The sequence below is a fragment of the Silurus meridionalis genome, chromosome 19 (genome assembly GCF_014805685.1).
Source record: "Silurus meridionalis isolate SWU-2019-XX chromosome 19, ASM1480568v1, whole genome shotgun sequence".
NCBI classification, from domain to species: Eukaryota; Metazoa; Chordata; class Actinopteri; order Siluriformes; family Siluridae; genus Silurus; species Silurus meridionalis.
In genome coordinates, this window is record NC_060902.1 from 118,645 (window position 1) to 141,144 (window position 22,500).

A 22,500-nucleotide genomic window follows, 5' to 3' on the forward strand; every position below is an offset into this window, starting at 1 on the left:
TTTAGTATACTATTCCCCAACAGGGGGCAGTCATCCAACATATCTCATTACGGGCATGATAACGTGCGATTAATTTATATCGTGCATTGGTAGTCACATCAGGTTTATAACATGGAATATTAACATGTGTAGAATTTCAATTAAAAGAAAAAAAGGTCCTGTCGTATCTCAAACATAAACTGGTAGATGTTGCTTTTGTGCAAGAAAGTCATGTAACAGATAACGAAGCGCTCAAATTCAAGCGAGACTGGGTGGGGCATGTCTTTTATTCATCATTTACGAGAAAACAAAATGGGTTAATGATACTAATAAATAAGAGCCTGAATTTTGTAATGTTAACAGAAATTAAAGACGATGTGGGGAGGATTATATGTATAGAAACCCCTCATTAATGGAGTAAAAGTGATATTATGCAATGTATATGCCCCCAATAAGGCAATTGGATATAGTTCTAAATACAGAAGCGGGTAGAAGGGGAAGATGGCGATTGAATACTACATTATTACAAGACGAGGAGATGATCTGACCTCCTTTTTTGAATCGAATGTAGGAAGTACTGAAAGGTTGGCATTCGTATGGGAGGCCTCAAAGGCGTACATTAGAGAAAAACTGATTGCGCAGGCAGCTAGAAAGAAGAAGGAGGGAAGAGACTTGGTCAAGGACTTGGAAGCAACAATTTGTACATTGGAGAAGAAGCTGGCTAGACACTACTCTAGTGATTTATATCAGGATATGTGTAAATATACAAAAAAATTACACGATATATATAATAGAAAAGCTGAATATGCACTATTTAGGCTGCGGACCAGGTTTTATGAAGGGCAGTGAAAAAGCAGGCAACTCCTGTCCATACAATTAAAACAACAAAATGCTGCTAACGTTATTCCGGCAATTAAGAAAGGAGATACTATGGTATCATTGATGAAAGAAATAAATGAGGTCTTTCATAAGTTTTATAAACTGAACTGAAACAGTTTGCACCTCTATGAAATCTGGTAAGTCGCCAGGGGTGGACAGGTTTCCAGCAAAAATTATAGGAAGTATGTTGATATAGTGGCTCCAATTCTAAAATAATTCTATATAGAGGCGTTTGAGACTGGAGAATTGCCTGATACTTTAATGGAAGCATTGATAACACTGATACCTAAGAAAGATAGGGATTTATCAATAATCTTCCAGAAATGACAATATTAAATAGATCTCCGTCTGACTCCGCAGAGCTCCACTGGGCCACTGAATACCCAGAATCAACGTTCCTTTACACTCTAGATGATGGCGCTCCCCTTAAGGCCAAAATGATCAGGGAGAAAAAATCAGCACAGAGGTATAATGATCATACACACACCTTAAAACAGACCACTCGGAAATTAGAACGTAAATAGTGTCAAACAAAATGAACAGTATTTCAAATACATTGGAAGGAAAATCTCCTGAGTTCTAGAAAATCTCTTAGTGCTGCTGATCAGCATATTTCTCCACCCTCATAGAAAATAACAAGCAGAATCCTAGATTCTTATTTTGTACTGCAGCAAAATAAACAGGAAATAAAAGCACTGCACTCACATGCACACCATCAATAGGTAGTAATGATTTCATCAACTTTTAAATAATAAAGTTGAAAACATCAGGCAAGAAATCCAGAAGATTAAAATAAATCCAAACTATTTTATAAATAACCCTGTAGACAGCAGTTTCACTATAGCAGACAATTAATTATAAAGTTTTACTCCTATTCAAGAGAATGACTTAATTTTATTAATTTCCTCATCAAAATCATCAACCTGCATTCTCGATCCCTCGCCTACAAGTTTCCTCAAACAGATCATTCCAGAGGGAATTAAACCTGTTTTAAAATAATAATCTCTACCATTAGCACTGGTTTTGTACCTAAATCCTTCAAACTGCAGTTATCAACCCCCTAATTAAGAAACCTTCACCCTGTCAGCTGTCCATCTACAGACCAATATCAAACCTCCTCTTTATCTCCAAGATTCTAGAAAAGGTTGTAGCACAGCAGTTCTGCTCACATCTACTGAGGAATAACATTTATGAAATGTATCAGTCAGGATTTTGGCCTCATCATAGCACAGAGACGGCGCTAGTTAAGGTGGTAAATGACTGTTATTGACCTCTGATCAGGGTTTTGTCTCTTTACTTGTTTTGCTCAACCTCAGTGCAGCTTTTCACACCATTGATCATCATCTCCTGCTTGCTGGACTTGAGAACATTGTTGGAATAAAGGGAACAGCTCTCTCCTGGCTCAGGTCTTATTTGACTGATCGCTATCAGTTTGTTGATGTAAATATTGAGTTCACACTCTCTGAGGTAAAGTTTGGTGTTCCGCAAGGATCTGTCTTAGGCCCACTGCTTTTCTCTTTATATCTGCTGCCTCTGGGTGAAATTATACATAAACATGGTATTTGCTTCCACGGCTATGGTGATGATACACAGCTGTATATTTCAGCAAAGCCAGATGAGAGAGATCAGCTTAACAATGTTGAGAAGTGTGTAAAGGACATTAGACAGTGGATGCTTGATAACTTTCTTCTGCTCAACTCAGATAAGATGGAAGTACTTTTACTAGGACCACATGCAGCTAGAAGTAAACTTTCTGATTCTGTAGCATCTCTGGATGGTGTTTCTGTCTCAGTGTGTACAGCAGTCAAACACCTTGGTGTGATTATTGACCCGAGTCTTTCCTTTGAGTCTCACGTGAATAATATCACCAGGATCTCCTTCTTTCACCTTAGAAATATTGCTCAAATGAGAAATATGATGTCGTTACAGGATGCAGAAAAACTAGGAGATGCTTTTGTAACATCTAGATTAGACTACTGTAACGCTTTACTGTCTGGGTGTTGGAGTAAGTGCAGAAATAAGCTTCAGTTAGTTTAGAATGCAGCAGCAAGAGTCCTCACTAGATCTAGAAAATATGAGCACATCAGCCCTGTTTTAATCATCTACACTGCTCCCAATTACATCTCACACTGATATAAAATACTACTACTGACGTATAAAGCACTTAACGCTCTCACGCCGCAGTATCTGATTGAACTTCTGTACCAGTATGATCCTCCACGCCTACTTAGATCAAAAGGTGCAGGGTATTTTTTTGCTACCTCAAATAATGAAAACTACAGCAGGGGGCAGATCTTTCTCTTATAAACCCCACAGTTATGGAACAACCTTCCAGTCAGTGTTCGAGACCCAGACATTTGGTATTCAAGTTGAGGTTGAAAACGTATTTATTTAGTCAAGCCTTCCCACTTCGTCCAGGCCTGCCTCTGGATAGTGTTCTCTTCGACTGGAGGCCACTATGTGCAGCTGGGGGCGGTTTCTCATCAATGCCTTGGGTGGTTCCATTAAATTCCGGAGTAAGAACGGGCCCTTTGAGGATGGATTGGGCTGTAGTTAATGTCAACAGTCTGCTACATAGACTCAGGACTACTTTTCACTTCTGATCATCATCACTGTACCCCGCAACATTGTATATCTGCTATAAATGGACATTCGGTGCAACCCAGATGAGGATGAGGTTCCCTCTTGAGTCTGGTTCCTCTCAAGGTTTCTTCCTTATGCCATCTTGGGGAGTTTTTCCTTGCCACAGTCGCTTGTTCATCAGGGACAAACTTACTTATTAAGAACATCTTCACTTTTATTCACATTTTCCGTGTAAAGCTGCTTTGAGACGATGTTCATTGTTAAAAGCGCAATACAAATAAAAATAAATTGAATTGAATTTAACTGATCCGGCTAATTTTAGGCCAGTAAGTCTTATCAATGTGGACTGTAAGGTGTTGGCGAGAATTTTAGTGTCATGGTTAGAGAAGGTTCTTCCAAGTATAATCTATAAGGACCAAGTGAGCTTCATTAAGGGAAGGTAATCAGCCGATAATGTGAGAAGGCTAATTACTTCAGAAAACACCCCAATCGCGGCTATATCCTTGGATGCGAAAAAAGCTTTCGACATGGTGGAATGGGGCTTTTTGGCCGCAACTCCGTCGAATTTTGGGTTTGTTCATATATATATATATATATATATATATATATATATATATATATATATATATATATATATATATATATGTCCTGGGTTAGTTTATTATATAAGAATCTTAGAGCAGCAGTGATGACAAATGGTGTGACTTCCTAATTTTTTACAATTTCAAGAGGTACTCGTCAGGGATGCCCAATGTCCCCGTTATTATTCACAATGGTTTTGGAGCCTCTGGCCATTATGATCAGGGCAGACCCAAACATTATGGGAGTAAGGGGGGGTGGGGGAGGGGATAGAGCACAAGTTATTGTTATATGCGGATGATATTTTGTTGTTATCTCGTGATCCTCTTGAATCTCTACCTCCATTAATGAGTGTTATACAATTACATTCAAGAGTGACAATCTGAGGCTATGCCAATATCTAGAACATGTCACTCCCATACAGTGACCCAATTCAGTTTTAAATGGATTCCAAAAGGTATGACATACCTTGGGGTTAAACTAACACAGAACTTGGAGGATATAATGATGTTGAATTATGAGGCACTGCTGTCAAAGATAAAACACACCTGATACCTGATGTGAGATTGTATACTATTTCTTTTGAAATGGCTAAGCTGGCAGACAGATTCTGAGTTGGACTGGATCAAGATAGAACAGAAACTGGCCTCACCATTTCATCCCATTAATGTTCTTCCACAATGCTCTGGAGCTTAATGGGACTCAAATTCAGTGACAACGCACTCGAAACATGTTTGGAGCAAAATTCATAAACTGTGCAAGACATCACATTATAGACAGTCATATGCGTCATTATGGAGGAATCCTGAAATATGCATAGGTAAAGCCAGTGTGTTTTGGGAACAGTGGCATCTTAAAGGGGTAACTGTAATTGGTGATCTGTATGAAAATGAAGTTTTTTGTCATACTCTGAATTGGTGGAAAAATATAATATTAGGGGTCAAGGACATTTTTGGAAATATCTGCAGATTAGACACTGTGTCAAGAGCAAATCTAATACGAGTGATAACCCTGTTTATACCTATCTTCAGTTGCCACATGTAGTTCAGACTGCTTCTATGTGTTACAAATCAATGCTTAATGTAAATTCAGATACCCGTGAGAACCTGAGGACTATTTGGCAAAAGGACTTGAGGATTGATATCCATGAAAACGATTGGCTGTACATCATATCTAATGTGGGTAAGAACATAGGGGGTAATTCAATAATTACAAAGTAGTACATAAATATTATTATACACCATCTAGGCTTTACAAAACGGGTATAGCTGGAAATAATCTGTGCTGGAAATGTAAGGAAGAAAAGGGTACTTATTTGCATATGATTTGGGAATGTTCCTTAGTTCACCCACTTTGGTGTAAAATTCTGGTTGTAATGCAAGCGTGGATGGGATCCAACATACCTGTGGAACCACGACTATGCCTTCTGAGAGATAAATCAGTGGTACCCAACATAACAAAGAATGTGTTTACTCTAATTAAGATTAGTTGTATTACAGCTGCCAGGATGATTTTACACAATTGGAAATGCCCCAAAACCCCAGACTTGAAAGATTGGATTGATGGGATGATTGAAATTGCTTCGTACGAGAGCATGTTGGGGAGACTGCATAGTGAGGGAGAAATGAAGAAAACATGGGATCATTTCTGGCAACATATAAAAATGGTTTAAACAGTGTTGGGCAACGTTACTTTTAAAAGTAATGCGTTACAATATTGAGTTACTCCCCCAAAAAGTAACTAATTATGTTATATTACTTTTGCGTTACTTGTATCTCTTTCACGGCTTACAGGTGTAACAGGTGTAATATAGATAATTGCCATTAAGAAATAAGTTATATTAGGGCAAAAGACGTGTGGGCTGCACACCAGTGATGTGGAGGGAGAACATACCTTTCGCTGTCATCTCATAAAACTTCGTGCAATTCCGTAAATATGACCTCGTCCTCGTCTACATCATTCTCTGCTTCATCATCAGCTTGAAACATTCTAAACGCTTTTACAAAGTTCGCGCTATTATCGGTGACCGTGGCAGTTTATCTTCCCACAAAGAGCCAATGAGCTGTGAATTTGCTCTCTATCTCCGCTGTGATGGCATCGTACATGTGCCTCCCACGGAAAACTTTTATTCTGAGCAGTCCATAGAGCTGCAGTGGTGGAAAGTCGGCAAAGTTTTCTATATTTCTGTCTCCATTTCCATATATTCAACATTATACACACACACACACACACACACACACACACACACACACACACACACACACACGTGCTTTTATCATAATTGTATTCCACTGATAGAGACTAGTGGCTGAATGTGTAATAACAAAGATGATTATTGAATGCCGTGTTGATGTACTTTGAAGTTTGGACTGTTGAACAATAAAAAAAAGTTGAATTCTAAAAAAAAAATAAAAATTACATACCGTGCTTATGACCAGGTGTCCCAATTATTTTAGAAATATAGTATAATATATATATATACACACACACACACACACACACACACACACACACACACACACACACACACACACATTTACCGGCCACACACAGCAACTCAATGCATTTAGGCATGTAGACATGGTCAAGACGATCTGCTGCAGTTCAAACCAAGCATCTAGAATGTGGAAGAAAGGTGATTTAAGTGACTTTGAAGGTGGCATGGTTGTTGGTGCCAGACGGGCTGGTCTGAGTATTTCAGAAACTGCTGATCTACTGGGATTTTAACGCACAACCATCTCTAGGGTTTACAGAGAATGGTCCGCAAAAGAGAAAATATCCAGTGAGGCAGTTCTGTGGGCGCAAATGCCTTGTTGATGCCAGAGGTCAGAGGAGAATGGCCAGACTGGTTTGAGCTGATAGAAAAGCAACAGTAACTCAAATAACCACTCGTTACAACCGAGGTATGCAGAAGAGCATCTCTGAATACAACACGTCGAACCTTGAGGCGGATGGGCTACAGCAGCAGTAGACCACACCTGGTGCCACTCCTGACAGCTAAGAACAGGAAACTGAGGCTACAATTCGCACAGGCTCACCAAAATTGGACAATAGAAGATTGGAAAAACGTTGCCTGGTCTGATGAGTCTCGATTTCTGCTGCGACATTCGGATGGTAGGGTCAAAATTAGGCGTCAAGAACATGAAAGCATGGATCCATCCTGCCTTGTATCAACGGTTCAGGCTGGTGGTGGTGGTGTAATTGTGTGGGGGATATTTTCTTGGCACACTTTGGGCCCATTAGTACCAATTGAGCATCGTGTCCACGCCACAGCCTACCTGAGTATTGTTGCTGACCATGTCTATCCCTTTATTACCACAGTGTACCCATCTTCTGATGACTACCTTCAGCAGGATAACGCACCATGTCATAAAGCGCATCACCTTTGGGATGTGGTGGAATGGGAGATTCACATCATGGATGTGCAGCCAACAAATCTGCAGCAACTGCGTGATGCTATCATGTCAATATGGACCAAAATCTCTGAGGAATGTTTCCAGTACCTTGTTGAATCTGTACTTCTACTTAAGTAAATGATGTGTATATTTTTGCCACCTCTGCTCAAAACTCCAGATTTCTAGTAGTTCCTAGAATAGCAAAGTCCACTAAAGGCGGTAGAACATTCTCACATTTAGCTCCTAAACTCTGGAATAGTCTTCCTGACAGTGTTCGGGGCTCAGACACACTCTCCCAGTTTAAGTGCAGATTAAAGACGTATGTTTTTAGTGAGTTCTACACATAACACATCTCACATCATAACCTTGTGCTCCAGAACATCTGATCACATCACATTATCAACTTGTGCTGTTAATATCATGAACAGCAGCTACGCTAATTCCTCTCCACTGCTTCTCTTTCTCTCCCCATCCCGAGGCTTCCAGAGGTTGCTCCAGTTTTAGTAACGTCCCACCTCATTAAGATTGTGAATGTTGAGCTATTTTATGAGTTGCTCAGTAGCTCCTGGTTCCACAACGTCAACTGACTGTATAAGACTGTAGAAAGAACATCACTCATAATCACACACTCCAGTGCTCATGTTAGTTCTCACTCTCCAGTGTTCTGTAGTGTTTTAAGACTATAATCTACGGTGGCCGAGAAATGCAAAACACTAACAAATCAGAAAACATATTAATAAATGAGAAAACACTAACAAATCCGAAAACAAAAAACTCGAAAACACAACGACAATTGAGACAAAGTGGAAAAGGTAGGTATAGTTTGTAAAAAGAACACTTACTGATCATTGGACGAGACACCTGTCACTCAAGATATACAGAAAGTATAAAATCTTATAACTTTGTTTCTTGTACATGTGTAAAGTTCTCAGTTTACTTTAAACTATTTTTATTTCGATTAATGCACCTTTAAATATAAGAAAATAACAGAAGTAAACATAAGCAAGGAGAAAATGGAATTAATTCAAAGCTACTTTGAGGAAGGACATTCATATGCAGTGATGTTGGAGATGCTGCAGTATAACATGACAAAGATTTTAGTTTGTACACTTTTACACATACGCTCCAACTTTCTCCTGCTGCAGACTGTTATTTCAGACACTTTATGGTCTGATATCCATAACTGGCTTTAACCAAAGGTTCCCCATCTAAGAACTTTCACTGTAAAGGACATTATCTTTGGGCTTGTAATGAACAATAACAAAGACCACTTTCTTGTTATTAATATATTTCTGATAGGAAAATTTTATGTACATAAGTCGAAATACTTGAAAGTAAAACCAACATTTTTTGCATTTTATAATGAGTTTATTTCTTTTACAAAAGCCCTAAAAGTGATAAAAAAGAAAAATGCAATGAATCTTTCGTCCTTTATAGAAAAATATGATTTACAGAATAAACCATAGCCCTGTTTATTTTTATCCTTTTGTAAATTTAATTTAATTATATTATTATTGCTATTATTATTATTATTATAAATGTTATTTATTTATCTATTTTTTTTCTCTTTTCCCCCTAAATATATCTGTATATATTTGTATTTTCATGCACCTGTTTTGTGTATTGTAATGTAAAGTGTACTTGTTATTGCCATGTTGTTTGTATATGGCTAATTGCTTAATAAAAACATAAATGAAAAAATAAACATTTAAACATTTAAAAAGACTGTTGTACTTCCTGTATATCTTGAATGACAAGTGTCTTGTCCAATGATCGGTAAGTTTCCATTCACAAACTATACCTACCTTTTCCGGTTTGTCTGAATTGTCATTGTGTTTTTGGATTTGTTATTGTGTTTTGCACTTCTTCTCAGCCACCCTAATAATCACACTCTTGATGTCACCCAAATGAGGATGAGGTTCTGCTTTTGAGTCTGGTTCCTCTCAAAGTTTCTTCCTCATAACATCTGAGGGAGTTTTTCCTTCACCACAGTCTCCATGGTGCTCATCAGGGATAAACACACACCATTCACCTTCACTGTTATATTCTGTAAAGCTGCTTTGAAACAATGTGTGTTGTGAAAAGTGCAATAGAAATAAACTTGACTTGATATGTGTGTGAATATGTATGTGTGTTTGTGTGTGTTTATATATATATATATATATATATATATATATATATATATATATATATATATATTCCTAGTGAATAGGTATGTACAGTATATGTGTGTATGGGTATATATGACTGTGTGTTTGTGTGTGTGTATATATATGAGTGTGTGTGTATGTGTGTATGTGTATATGTGTGTATGTGAATACAGTGCCCTCCACAATTATTGGCACCCCTGTTTAAGATGTGGTCGTGGACTTCTAAAAATTCTCCTTTTTTTTTAAAACAACATAGAACCCAAATGCAAAAAAAGAGAAAAATCCAACCTTTTATTTAAGTACATTACTTTGGTGGTAAAAAAATCACACATTTAGAAGAAGAAAAAAACTTGAAATCATGTGTGCCACAATTATTGGCACCCCTGATGTTAATACTTTGTACAACCTCCTTTTGCCAACAAGACAGCACTTAATCTCCTCCTATAACATTTCACAAGATTGGAGAACACAGAGAGGATTTTGACCATTCTTTTTGCACAATCTTTCTAGATCATCCAGTGTCCTGGGTCCTCTTATGCACTCTTCTCTTTAGCTCGCCCCACAGGTTTTCGATTGGGTTGAGGTCTGGGGACTGAGATGGCCATGGGAGGACCTTGAGTTTGTGACTGCTGAACCACTTTTGTGTAGATTTTGCCACATGTTTTGGATCATTATCCTGCTGAAAGACCCAATGACGACCCATCTTCAGCTTTCTGGCAGAGGCCATCAGGTTTTTATTTAAAATATCCTGGTACTTCAAAGCGTTCATAATGCCATGCACCCTAACAAGGTTCCCAGGGCCTTTGGAAGAGAAACAGGCCCACAGCATCACAGATCCTCCACCATACTTCACGGTGGGCATGAGGTGCTTTTCGGCATACTCATCTTTTGTTTTACGCCAGACCCACTTAGAGTGTTTGTTGCCAAAAAGCTCAATCTTAGTCTCATCTGACCAAAGCACACGATCCCAGTTGAAGTCCCAGTACCGCTTAGCAAACTCCAGGCGTTTACGTTTGTGAGTGTTAGTGAGAAAAGGCTTTTTCCTTGCATGCCTCCCAAACAGCTTGTTGGCATGTAGAGAGCGTCTGATGGTTGTTTTGGAGACTCTGTGACCCCAAGATGCCACTCTTTGATGCAATTCTGTGACGGTGAGCTTGGGAAATTTTTTTACTTCTCTTACCATCCTCCTCACTGTGCGTTGTGGCAAGATAAACTTGGGACCTCTTCCAGCCTTGTTTGTCACTGTTCCAGTTGTTTTAAACTTCTTAATGATTCCTCTGACTGTAGATACCGGCAAGTTAAGGCGAGTGGCTATTTTCTTGTAGCCATTGCCTGACTTATGAAGGTCGACACACATCTGCCTTACTTGAATGGTGTGTTCTCTTGTCTTTGCCATGTTCACAAATGGGTAAGAGAATTAGGCCTCTGTGTCACATCATATTTATACCCCAGGGAAACAGGAAATCATGAATTACTAATTAAAAGTCCCTAGATACCCTGACCAACCTTAGCAACTATAGAAAAATATATAAAAAAAAATAAAAAATTAAATTTTTCAGAGGAATTGTTAGGGGTGCCAATAATTGTGGGACACATGATTTTCTTTTTTTTTTTTAAATGTATGATTTTTTTTACCACCAAAGTTATGTACTTAAATGAAAGGTTGGATTTTTCTCTTTTTTTGCATTTGGGTTCTATGTTGTTTAAAAAAAAAGGAGAATTTTTAGAAGTCCACGACCACATCTTAAACAGGGGTGCCAATATACTGTATATGAGTGTGTTTGTGTGTGTGTGAGTATATGTGTGTGAATATGTATGTGTATGTGTATATATGACTGTGTGTTTGTGTGTGTCTATATGTGCGTATAATGATAATGATGATGATGATGCTGTACCTGAGTATCCATCCAGGTCTAGGTCTCCCGTGGCGCACACCGTCATGCCAAACATGGAGTCGTAGGTTCCGTTGAGGCGGATGGGTCGCGCCTCGTCCCAGTGTCCCGTGGGGTTCAGGAACACATAAACCGCCCCCCCAATCTCTGCCTTACGGTCAAAGAAGTTTGGGGCGCCAACAATTAAATCTGTCCACCTGCACCAGTGTGTGTGTGTGTGTGTGTGTGTGTGTGTGTGAGTGAGAGAGAGAGAGAGAGAGAGAGAGAGAGAGAGAGATGTGTTAATTTGTGTGTTAATTTTCTGTTGATCATTATCATTTCAACAAATGAAATACAATCTGTGATAACAGAGGGGTGGAGCAACTGGGTCCTGTCACACCTATGATGCACCCTCCACCCCTCTGATCCCCCCCACCCCTCTGATGGTGTTTGTGCCTTACCCATCCATGTTAAGGTCTGTGGTAGAGACGGAGTAACCGAACGAAGACGCTAGCTCCTCTCCCCACAGGATGAACTCGGGGATGAGACGGTGAGCACTGTCCTTCTTCAGCATCATCACTGCACCAGTGTGATTAGCACGAGGTGCTCCAGCTATGAACGTTAGCTCCGAGTGTTGCATCACTCCTTTAGCCGAGTCCACCGAGAAACCTGAACATGGATTAGCATCGCAATCAGAGGAGTCTCACACCATCACCAGTTGCCTCATGTTCACCTTACTCAGGGTTGTACATGCATTATGATCATGCGACCCAACAGGCGTGCCCTTACAGAGAGAACTACACAGTTCATGTTCAAACAGTACTCATGCTAAACACACTCTGAACCCCACTAGCATTGTGCTTACCATGTCCAATAATGCGAGTCTTATGCTTACTTAATGTTATGTTAATGTTAATACTTATGTTAATGCCACACTAATGCTAAACACTTGCTAACAACATGCTAACAGCATGATCTTGTAATTGATGATTTTGTAATTGGAATGATAACTGAGGGAACAAAAATACTGTTACCGTAGTGTCTCTGACATCCAGACCTGTGCGTGTGTGCATGAAAAATTCAATAATAAACAGGACTAGGAACAGGAAGCAGTGCGCTAACTGAGCGACCGTGGCTGGTGTTGAGCCATTTTCAACTTAACATGCAACAATAATCCCAAGAACATTCTAATGTTATGCTTATGCTATGTTTACTGTACTCTAACACAATGCTAACTCTATGAATTACCATCACACCCCTGCTACACACACAATACATATCACCATGGTATGCTAGCACAGCGCTAGCTGTTTAGTAAGTATATACAAACCACCTAGCTAGCATGCTAACCAGCTACAGACTGAGGTTGTAAGCACATAAATGTTAGCAATATAGCAAAGGGTTACATCTGTTTACACTAAGGTTAGCGCTTGCACACCACTGTGAGGAGAACCACAACCGCCAAACCTTCAGAACACACATGCGCGCACACAAAAACCTACACTAATACCATACACACAAAAAAACCTACACTAATGCTACACACACACACACACACACACACCAACCTACACTAATACCACACACACACACAAACCTACACTAATACCATACACACAAAAACCTACACTAATGCTACACACACCCACACACGCACCAACCTACACTAATACCATACACACACCCACACACACCTACACTAATACCACACATACACACACAAACCTACACTAATACCACCCCCACACACAGAAACCTACACTAATACCACACGCACAAAAACCTACACTAATGCTACACACACACACACACCAACCTACACTAATACCATACACACACACACAAACCTACACTAATACCACATGCACAAAAACCTACACTAATGCTACACACACACACACACACACACACACACACACACACACACAGAAAACCTACACTAATGCTACACACACACACACCAACCTACACTAATGATACACACACATCAACCCACACTAATATCATACACACACCAACCTACACTAATACCACACACACACAAACCTACACTAATGCCACCTACACTTATGCTACACACACATACACACAATAAACCTACACTAATGCCACACACACACACACACACACACACACACACACACACACACACAAACCTACACTAATACCACACGCACAAAAAAAACCTACACTAATGCTACACACACATACACACACACACACACACACACACACACACACACACACACACACACCTACACTAATATTATACACACCCACACACCCACACCCACACAAACCTACACTAATACCACACGCACAAAAACCTACACTAATGCTACACACACACACACACACACACACACACACACACACACACACACACACCAACCTGCACTAATACCAAACACACACACACACACAAACCTACACTAATACCACATGCACAAAAACCTACACTAATGCTACACACACACACACACAGAAAAACCTACACTAATGCTACACACACACACACACACAACACACACACACACTAATACCACACACAAACCTACACTTATACCACACACAAACACACACACCAACCTACACTAATGATACACACATCAACCCACACTAATATCACACACACACCAACCTACACTAATACACACACACACACACACACACACACACACACACACACACACAAACCTACACTAATGCTAACTACACTTATATACACACACATACACACAATAAACCTACACTAATGCCACACACACACACAAACCTACACTAATACCACACGCACAAAAACCTACACTAATGCTACACACACACACACACACACACACACACACACACACACACACCAACCTGCACTAATACCAAACACACACACACACACAAACCTACACTAATACCACATGCACAAAAACCTACACTAATGCTACACACACACACACACAGAAAAACCTACACTAATGCTACACACACACACACACACACACATACACACACACACACACAAACCTACACTTATACCACACACAAACACACACACCAACCTACACTAATGATACACACACATCAACCCACACTAATATCACACACACACCAACCTACACTAATACACACACACACACACACACACACACACACACACACACACACAAAACCTACACTAATGCTAACTACACTTATATACACACACATACACACAATAAACCTACACTAATGCCACACACACACAATAAACCTACACTAATACCACACGCACAAAAACCTACACTAATGCTACACACACACACACACACACACACACACACACACACACACACACACACACAACCATACACTAATACTATACACACCCACACCCACACACAAACCTACACTAATACCACATGCACAAAAACCTACACTAATGCCACCCACCTACACACAAACCTACACACACACACACACACACACACACACACACACACACACAAACATACACTAATGACACACACACACACACACCTACACTACTGCCACACACACCAACCTGCACTAAGTCTACACACAGAAGAACACAAACCTACACTAATGACAGACACACATCTATTACAGACACACATCTATTACAGACAAACACTAAACTTTGTCACACAAACCTAAGTAGCTATTTTGCGCTACATCATGTGCTGTGGGTCGTTTGGACGGTTCCAGGGTTTTATACACCAACGCGTCCTCAATTGCACTCGCCATGAACAACAGCCCTAAACATGGGGAGGGGGGCAGGGGTAAAGGAATGGGGCGAAAGAAAAGAGAAAAAGAAAGAAAACATGCAGGTGTAAGATGGAATGGTGTAACTTGAACTTGATCGGCTGCTGATGTAGAGGGCGTGGATCGAAGGGGTCCGTTATGAGTGGGCAGGGCTCAGCAGGGTAGGTGGGCAGGGCACCCCAGGGTAGGTGGGTGGGGTGCCTGTAAGACAGTGGGAGGGGTCATGCAGTTCCTCTACACAGTGTGTGGGCCTCCGGTAACCCAGGTAACTCGTACCCAGGTAGCTGTGATACGGGAGAGGAATTAACGCTGCATTCAACTGTTTCTCATCCGCCACCTCATACGGCCCGTCGTCATAGTAACCCAAATCCAACAGTGTCTGGTTTAGCAGCTGTACACGCATCTCACCTGGAACACACATACCGGTAAGCACACACACACATACACACACAAACTCATACTGACACACACACAGCGAAACACACAAACACTCAGAAATAGACACAATGATTATTGGACATAAGTGACTGGTGGTGACAGTGTGTGTGTGTGTGTGTGTGTGTGTGTGTGTGTGTGTGTGTGTGTGTGTGTGTGTATTTCTGTGTGTGTGAGAGTGACTGTTATAGTGGGTAAGACTGTGTGTGTGTGTGTGTGTGTGTGTGTGTGTGTGTGTGTGTGTGTGTGTAAGTGTGTAAGCTTCCTGTTATTGATTTGTTTGCCGGAAATTTTGTGTTTGTGTCTGCGTTAAAATTTTTTAATTTTTTTCTCTCTCATCGCTTAAAAATCTCAAAATATTGTTTTGAATTCCTGTATTCACTATTTTCTCTAGAGGTATGGTCGTAATTTCTCTGCCAATGGCAAACGTGCAGCTCATTCAGTGTGTGAAGTGTGACATGTTTAGTCAGTCTTTCTCCGTCACTAGTGATAATTTTCAGAAGTAGTGAGTGGGAGAGCCGTCCAGGTTCTGCAGGGGAAATTCTGGATGCCCTAGGTCGAGTTCCCTGACTCCGGCATTAGAGCCCTGCAGCGGGGCGAGTGGGTGATGACTCAACGGCATACTCTCAATGCCAAAGCTAACGCTAAGGCTCGCCCACGGGAGCACAATTCTTCTCTGTTTCACGTGTCCAACAGGTTGCTCTCCTCAGTGAAGCACCCGCTGAGAAACCTGAAAGAACTCTGTTTATAGGAGACTCTGAGGCATGTGAGATTAGCAAGGCCTTTAGGGGCACCAGCAGCACAGGTCAGGTGTATACTGGGAGCCAGGGTGCCAGACATAGCAGGTCAGCTTAGGTTTTTAGGAAAGCACAAGTTCTCTAAGATAGTTTTTTACATACAGTGAGGAAAATAAGTATTTGAACACCCTGCTATTTTGCAAGTTCTCCCACTTAGAAATCATGGAGGGGTCTGAAATTGTCATCGTAGGTGCATGTCCACTGTGAGAGACATAATCTTAAAAAAAAAAAATCCAGAAAACACAATGTATGATTTTTTAACTATTTATTTGTATGATACAGCTGCAAATAAGTATCTGAACACCTGAAAAAGTCAGTGTTAATATTTGGTACAGTAGCCTTTGTTTGCAATTACAGAGGTCAAACGTTTCCTGTAGTTTTCACCAGGTTTGCACACACTGCAGGAGGGATTTTGGCCCACCTCCACACAGATCTTCTCTAGATCAGTCAGGTTTCTGGCCTGTCGCTGAGAAACACGGAGTTTGAGCTCCCTCCAAAGATTCTCTATTGGGTTTAGGTCTGGAGACTGGCTAGGCCACACCAGAACCTTGATATGCTTCTTACAGAGCCACTCCTTGGTTATCCTGGCTGTGTGCTTCGGGTCATTGTCATGTTGGAAGGCCCAGCCTCGACCCATCTTTAATGCTCTAACTGAGGGAAGGAGGTTGTTCCCCAAAATCTCGCAATACATGGCCCCGGTCATCCTCTCCTTAATGCAGTGCAGTCGCCCTGTCCCATGTGCAGAAAAACACCCCCAAAGCATGATGCTACCACCCCCATGCTTCACGGTAGGGATGGTGTTCTTGGGATGGTACTCATCATTCTTCTTCCTCCAAACACGTTTAGTGGAATTATGACCCTAAAGTTCTATTTTGGTCTCATCTGACCACATGCCTTTCTCCCATGACTCCTCTAGATCATCCAAATGGTCATTGGCAAACTTAAGACGTGCCTGGACATGTGCTGGTTTAAGCAGGGGAACCTTCCGTGCCATGCATGATTTCAAACCATGGCGTCTTAGTGTATTACCAACAGTAACCTTGGAAATGGTGGTCCCAGCTCTTTTCAGGTCATTGACCAGCTCCTCCTGTGTAGTTCTGTGCTGATTTCTCACCTTCCTTAGGCTTATTGAGACCCCACGAGGTGAGATCTTGCATGGAGCCCCAGTCCGAGGGAAATTGACAGTCGTGTTTGGCTTCTTCCATTTTCTAATGATTGCTCCAACAGTGGACCTTTTTTCACCAAGCTGCTTGGCAATTTTCCCTTAGCCCTTTCCAGCCTTGTGGAGGTGTACAATTTTGGCTCTAGTGTCTTTGGACAGCTCTTTGGTCTTGACCATGTTAGTAGTTGGATTCTTACTGATTGTATGGGGTGGACAGGTGTATTTATGCAGCTAACGACCTGAAACAGGTGCATCTAATTTAGGATAATAAATGTAGTGGAGGTGGACATTTTAAAGGCAGACTAACAGGTCTTTGAGGGTCAGAATTCTAGCTGATAGACAGGTGTTGAAATACTTATTTGCAGCTGTATCATACAAATAAATAGTTAAAAAATCATACATTGTGATTTCTGGATTTTGTTTTTTTAGATTATGTCTCTCACAGTGGACATGCACCTACGATGACAATTTCAGACCCCTCCATGATTTCTAAGTGGGAGAACTTGCAAAATAGCAGGGTGTTCAAATACTTATTTTCCTCACTGTAGGAGCTAATGATATACGCCTTCGACAGTCAGATGTTACTAAGAGTAATATTATAGAGGTGTGTAAATTAGCGAAGACAATGTCTGATACAGTAATATGCTCTGTAACCATCTAAATGCAGCATGTCGATGTACCTTACAGCAGGTTAGGGTCGCTGAACTGCTAGATGCCCAAGTGGTGCTCCAAAAACAATGTGGGCTACATAGATAATTAAAGCAAATTTGAGTGCAAGGCTGTTCAGCCTGTTAGGGCGGGACGGTATCCATCCCACTCGGGAAGGTGCTGCTCTCATTTCTTGTAGTATAGGTCATCAGAACAGTATAGTTAACAAGTGACTGTCCAGAACCAAGCCCAGGGAGCAGACAGACAGGCTAAACCGACCGTCTGCTAGCTACACAGAGTCGTCACTCAGGATAAACCAAATTGAGACTGTGTCTGCCCCCAAGCGAAACCAAAATGTAGAAATTTTCAGAAACTATTTTTAAGTAACCTGATTAACATTAAATAAAATAGGACTGAAAGCGCAGCAGCACCTCTGATCTAAAGATAGGATTGTTGAATATTAGATCTCTCACATCACATCAGCACAGTGGCAAAATGAACAGGAAATAAAAGCACTGCACTCACATGCACACCATCAATTAGTAGTAATGATTTCATGAACTTTTTTAATAATAAAGTTAAAAAAACATCAGGCAAGAAATCCAGACGATTAAAATAAATCCAAACTATTTTATAAGTAACCCTGTAGACAGCAGTTTCATCATAACAGACCATCAATTACAAAGTTTTACTCCTATTCAAGAGAACGACTTCATTTCATTTATTTCCTCATCAAAATCATCAACCTGCATTCTCAATCCCTCCCTACAAGTTTCCTCAAACAGATCATTCCAGAGGGAATTAAACCTGTTTTAAAATAATAAACTCTTCTATTAGCACTGGTTTTGTACCTAAATCCTTCAAACTGCAGTATCAACCCCCTAATTAAGAAACCTGACCTTCACCCTGTCAGCTGTCCAACTACAGTCCAATATCAAACCTCCCCTTTATCTCCAAGATTCTAGAAAAGGTTGTAGCACAGCAGTTCTGCTCACATCTACTGAGGAACAACATTTATGAAATGTATCAGTCAGGATTTCGGCCTCATCATAGCACAGAGACGGCGCTAGTTAAGGTGGTAAATGACTGTTATTGGCCTCTGATCAGGGTTTTGTCTCTTTACTTGTTTTGCTCGAACTCAGTGCAGCTTTTCACACCACTGATCATCATCTCCTGTTTGCTGGACTGGAGAACGTTGTTGGAATAAAGGGAACAGCTCTCTCCTGGCTCAGGTCTTATCTGACTGCTCGCTATCAGTTTGTTGATGTAAACGGTGAGGAGTACATGCAGAAATAAGCCTCAGTTAGTTCAGAATGCAGCAACAAGAGTCCTCACTAGATCTAGAAAATATGATCACATCAGCCCTGTTTTAATCATCTACACTGCTCCCAATTACATCTCACAGTGATTATAAAATACTACTACTGACGTATAAAGCACTTAACGCTCTTACGCCGCAGTATCTGAGTGAACTTCTGTACCAGTATGATCCTCCATGCTCCAGTATGATAAAAAGGTACAGGCTATTTGTTGGTACCTCAAATAATGAAGACTACATCAGGGGGTAGATCTTTCTCTTATAAACCCCACAGTTATGGAACAACCTTCCAATCAGTGTTTGAGACAGTGTTCATTGTTAAAAGAAAAATACAAATAAACATGAATTTAATTGAATTGAATTAAGCAAGAGTGAGTGAGTGAGTGGTGGTGAGTGAGTGAGTGAGTGTGTGAGTGAGTGTGTGAGTGAGTGAGTGAGTGAGTGTGTGAGTGAGTGAGTGTGTGAGTGAGTGAGTGAGTGAGTGTGTGAGTGAGTGAGTGAGTGAGTGAGTGAGTGAGTGAGTGAGTGAGTGAGTGTGTGGCTGTGTGAGTAGGTTTGTGTCTATTTCTGTGTGTGTGTGTGTGTGTGTGTGTGTGTGTGTGTGTGTGTCTGTGTGTGTGTGTGCAGATGTGTGACTCAAACAGGATGTAGTTGTTGTGTTATGATATGATGTGTATGATCCTGTGTTGTTGTACTGTTATGATATTGTATACGATGTGGTGTAGTGTTATAATGTGATGTGTAAGTTGTGTTGTTGTAGTTTGTGTAGATGTGTGACTCAAGCCGAATACACACCTTTCCAGTTGTAGGTCCCTGGAGCTCCAAACAGGATGTAGTTGTTGTCGGGTGTGAAGCTGGCCGCCAGTCCTTGCTGACAGAAACCAAACTGCTCATGACCTTGAGGACGACCTTCACAGAATTTCCACTCTCCTCCGTCTAGGTCGTCTCTCTCACTCAGGTCTTCACTTAGCACGTAGCATCTGCCAATCGGATCGCGAGTTTCAGATGGCTGATTCACACGCTGCCGCAGTTCATATAGGTGAGCGCACGTCTGAGTACAAACCAAAAACTACAATCAGAGTGTACATCACCACACACACACACTCACGTGTCATCTGGGTCACGTGCGCTTCAGATCATCTTCAGTCAGATAAAGATTTCCATGAAAAACCCAAATTGCATACTCACAATACACACTCACAATACATATTACACATTAATGTGTCACTTTCTTCACATGAACATCAGCACAATCATCTCCATGAAGAACACACTCACATTACACACTACACGGAAACACAATACACATATACTGATTCGATACAAACACAAACCATTTCTATAAATAATACAGGAAATGTTTACCAGCACTTTCCCCCCGATGCCCTGACTCTTCACCGTCACCCCCAGCCACTGGTTCTCCTTACTCTCTCTGTCCACACTCACTGACACACACACACACACACACACAGAAATTATTTAAATTCCAGTTTTAAACGTGGAGATCTCATGTTTAAATGTGTTCTATGTATTAGTATGTGTAGTTCTGTTATAATTGTGTGTTTTATGTTGTAATGTGTGTGGTTGTGTTGTGTGTAAGTGTGTGTGTGTGTGTGTTGTTTTGCAAGTGTATTTAGTCATGTGTGGTGGTGTGTTTATATTTAGTGGTAAGTGTGTAGCTGTGTTGTAAGTGTATAGTTGTTTGTTTGTGTAGTTCTGTTGTAATTCTGACCATCTCCATCGATGTCGACTCGCTCGCAGTCAAACTCCTCAGCTGTGATTGGACAACGATACAGTGCACCTGTGTGTATGTGACGCAGGTGACCAAGACCTCGAGCTTGTGGCGCCCCCACCAGGATCCTACAGAAGCATCACACACACACACACACACACACACACACATATACATACACACATTTAGATGAACAAAGTGATGAAAAATTAGCAAGTCAAAAGCGTGTGTGTATGTGTTTGTGTGTATGTTTGTGTGTGTGTTTGTGTATTATCTTATGGAGAAAACTTTCAGGTCTTGCCGTACTTAATGGTTATTTATATATGTAAAGAGTCACCGCTGCATCCTTATTTGGGCGTTCAGTGCTGAGGAGCGCTATTTTAAAAATACACACAGCTCATGTCCGAGTCACACTTTCAGCTGTGATACACAATAAACACTACACAATAAACACACCGCACAATAAACTCTACACAAACACTACACGATCGACACCACCAAACAAACACACCACATAATAACAAAACACAATATACTACACACAACAAACACACCTCACAATTGCAATACACAATAAAAAACACACAAAAAACACTACACAATGTTGGCTACAGAGGAAGAGAAACATTGTAGTAGTAAAAATACTTAATTTAATAACACAGACATGTTCAAAAGTCTTTACTCAAACCAGGGTCATAAAAGTGCTAGTCAGACCCTCCTGTGACATGTAAAAGAAGAGAAGACCTCTGAGAGAGATGTGTGAGAGAAGAAGTTGTGTGAGATAAGAGAAAACATGTGAGAGACGTGTGAGGTGACAGAGAGATGTGAGTGAGAGAGATGTGTAAGGTGAAAGAGTTGAGACATGAGATTAAAGAGAGACACGTAGGAGAAGATAGGCGTGCGAGAAGAAGGACATGCGAGAGAAGAAAGACGTGTGAGAGAAGAGAGGCATAGAGGCGTGCGAGACCTGTCACAGAAGAGAGACGTGTTAGTGAAGAGAGACATGTGAGAGATGAGAGACGTGTAAGATAAGAGACGTGTGAGAGATGAGAGATGTGAGAGAAGAGAGACGTGTAAGAGATGAGAGTGTGAGAGAAGAGAGCGTGTTACAGAAGAATGATGTGTTACAGAAGAGAGACGTGCTAGACAAGTGAGAGAAGAGAGACGTGTGAGAAAAGAGAGACGTGTGAGAAAAGAGACGTGTGAGAGAAGAGGC

General features: G+C 40.8%; 1 protein-coding gene across 6 annotated transcripts in view; it reads right to left on the minus strand.

The window, feature by feature from the left end:
• Positions 1 to 22,500, minus strand: part of itga7 (integrin, alpha 7) — a 51,321-nt gene that overhangs the window by 19,775 nt on the left and 9,046 nt on the right. For 3 of the 6 annotated variants that reach the window (XM_046875091.1, XM_046875090.1, XM_046875095.1), the window contains exons 3-9: positions 21,285 to 21,412; positions 20,918 to 20,997; positions 20,348 to 20,603; positions 15,469 to 15,600; positions 15,081 to 15,185; positions 11,898 to 12,105; positions 11,461 to 11,654 (exon numbers count right to left, since the gene is read on the minus strand). In XM_046875091.1, the coding sequence (XP_046731047.1) occupies positions 11,461 to 11,654; positions 11,898 to 12,105; positions 15,081 to 15,185; positions 15,469 to 15,600; positions 20,348 to 20,603; positions 20,918 to 20,997; positions 21,285 to 21,412 (1,103 nt within the window). The remainder of the gene's footprint in view (positions 1 to 11,460; positions 11,655 to 11,897; positions 12,106 to 15,080; positions 15,186 to 15,468; positions 15,601 to 20,347; positions 20,604 to 20,917; positions 20,998 to 21,284; positions 21,413 to 22,500) is intronic. The other 3 variants (XM_046875093.1, XM_046875092.1, XM_046875094.1) reach the window with 3 other exon arrangements.